This window comes from Callithrix jacchus, chromosome X, assembly GCF_049354715.1.
Source record: "Callithrix jacchus isolate 240 chromosome X, calJac240_pri, whole genome shotgun sequence".
In the NCBI taxonomy this organism is placed as follows: Eukaryota; Metazoa; Chordata; class Mammalia; order Primates; family Cebidae; genus Callithrix; species Callithrix jacchus.
This window is the reverse complement of record NC_133524.1, coordinates 141,834,562-141,836,364: the sequence shown is the minus strand read 5'-3', so window position 1 is coordinate 141,836,364 and position 1,803 is coordinate 141,834,562. Positions and strand designations below refer to the sequence as shown.

The 1,803-nt window shown below is 46.0% G+C and overlaps 1 protein-coding gene across 1 annotated transcript; it reads right to left on the bottom strand.

The window, feature by feature from the left end:
- Nucleotides 1–547: 547 nt before the first annotated feature.
- LOC118150529 (sperm protein associated with the nucleus on the X chromosome N3-like) lies at nt 548–1,803 on the bottom strand. The gene is made up of 2 exons (XM_035288650.3): nt 1,647–1,803; nt 548–988 (listed from the first exon to the last, which is right to left on the bottom strand). The coding sequence occupies exons 1-2, from the start codon at nt 1,722–1,724 to the stop codon at nt 845–847; spliced, it is 222 nt and encodes a 73-aa protein (XP_035144541.2). The 5' UTR covers nt 1,725–1,803; the 3' UTR covers nt 548–844.

Sequence of the window (1,803 nt, the reverse complement as noted above, 5' to 3'; positions counted from 1 at the left end):
ATCCTTCCCATGGGCCGAGGTCTTCATCCTTCTTTGAAGATCCTTCATATGAGTCGAGGTCTTCATCCTTCTTTGAAGATCCTTCATATGAGTCAAGGTCTTCATCCTCCTGTGAGTATCCTTCCCATGAGCCGAGGTCTTCGTCCTTCTGTGAAGATCCTTCCCATGGGCCGAGGTCTTCATCCTTCTTTGAATATCCTTCATATGAGTCGAGGTCTTCATCCTTCTTTGAAGATCCTTCATATGAGTCGAGGTCTTCATCCTCCTGTGAATATCCTTCCCATGAGTCGAGGTCTTCATCCTTCTTTGAATATCCTTCATATGAGTCGAGGTCTTCATCCTTCTTTGAAGATCCTTCATATGAGTCGAGGTCTTCATCCTCCTGTGAATATCCTTCCCATGAGTCGAGGTCTTCGTCCTTCTGTGAAGATCCTTCCCATGGGCCGAGGTCTTCATCCTTCTTTGAAGATCCTTCATATGAGTCGAGGTCTTCATCCTTCTTTGAAGATCCTCCATATGAGTCGAGGTCTTCATCCTCCTTTGAGTATCCTTCCCATGAGTCGAGGTCTTCGTCCTTCTGTGAAGATTCTTCCCATGAGTCAAGGTCTTTGTCGTTGTGTGAAGATCCCTCACATGGGTCGAGCTCTTCGTCCTTCTGTGAAGATCCTTCACATGAGTCTAGGTCTTCGGCCTCCTGTGAAGATCCTTCAGCTGAGTCATCTAGGTCTTCATCCTCTTGTGAGTATCCTTCCCATGAGTCTAGGTTTTCGTCCTTCTGTGAAGATCCTTCACATGGGCCTAGGTCTTTGTCCCCCTCCTCTTGGATTGGGTCAATGGAATTCTGTCAGGACTGGTCTTTCTCCATTTGATTTGAACATATTTTCTTACCCTTCCTGTAGTAAAACACTAATATTGTTGGATATTGTGATTTTTTGGTCTTCTTCAAGCTTTGTTCAGAGGCTAAAGCTCCGTTCAGTGTCTCCTGTGTCTGGTAAGAAACCAGGGAGAGGGCAGAAAGACGTTATTTTTGGTGAAAATGGTAGAGACTGAATAGCCGTGCTGGCAGGAGGGGTTGTTTACAAGAAAAAATGCAGGTTGAGAAAGAGGTTTGTGCCAGAGAAGAACAAGGTGGAATCATAGGGTAGGGATCTATGGGGAAGAAGAAGAGGAGCATGGCTAGGGTCATCCGCGTTAGTCCAAACTGCACCATTTTGTAAGCTCTTTGCTATTTTGCAGGCCTTGGTCAAAGTGAAACATTCCATGGGGGTTCAGGCTGTGAGAGACATCATGCCTAATCACCTGAGCACAGGGCAGACAAAGGCCCCACTAAAGAAACATCACTATCACATCTTGCTTGGCAAAGCTCTAAGGAACACCACAATGATATTTCACCAGAACAAGGGCCAAACCACCTAATCATAAGAACATCTCATAAATAACCTGCCAGTCAGCAAACCACAGTGCTTAGATCCCTCCTACCCACGCCTGTAATTACCCCAGACTGTAAACAGCAGTAGGCTATGGCATAAAGCTGGCCCCCCACTTCCACAGGTGCCTGCAATATTTCTGTGCTGCTATTTGAGCCACCCCATCTCTATGTGTCCTTCTCTCATCCTAGCGTTCCCTACAAAACTGAACAATCTTACCTCATCACTTTCTTTATTACTAGATTCACAGGGACTCTTCCTCTTCTTCCCGTTGGTGCTTGACGTTGGACCTTCCATAATTATGGCAGGTACTAGAATGGGTATACTAGCCCCTTCTAGGGTACAGATACCCACAGCTACATTGAAGCTTGCCAGT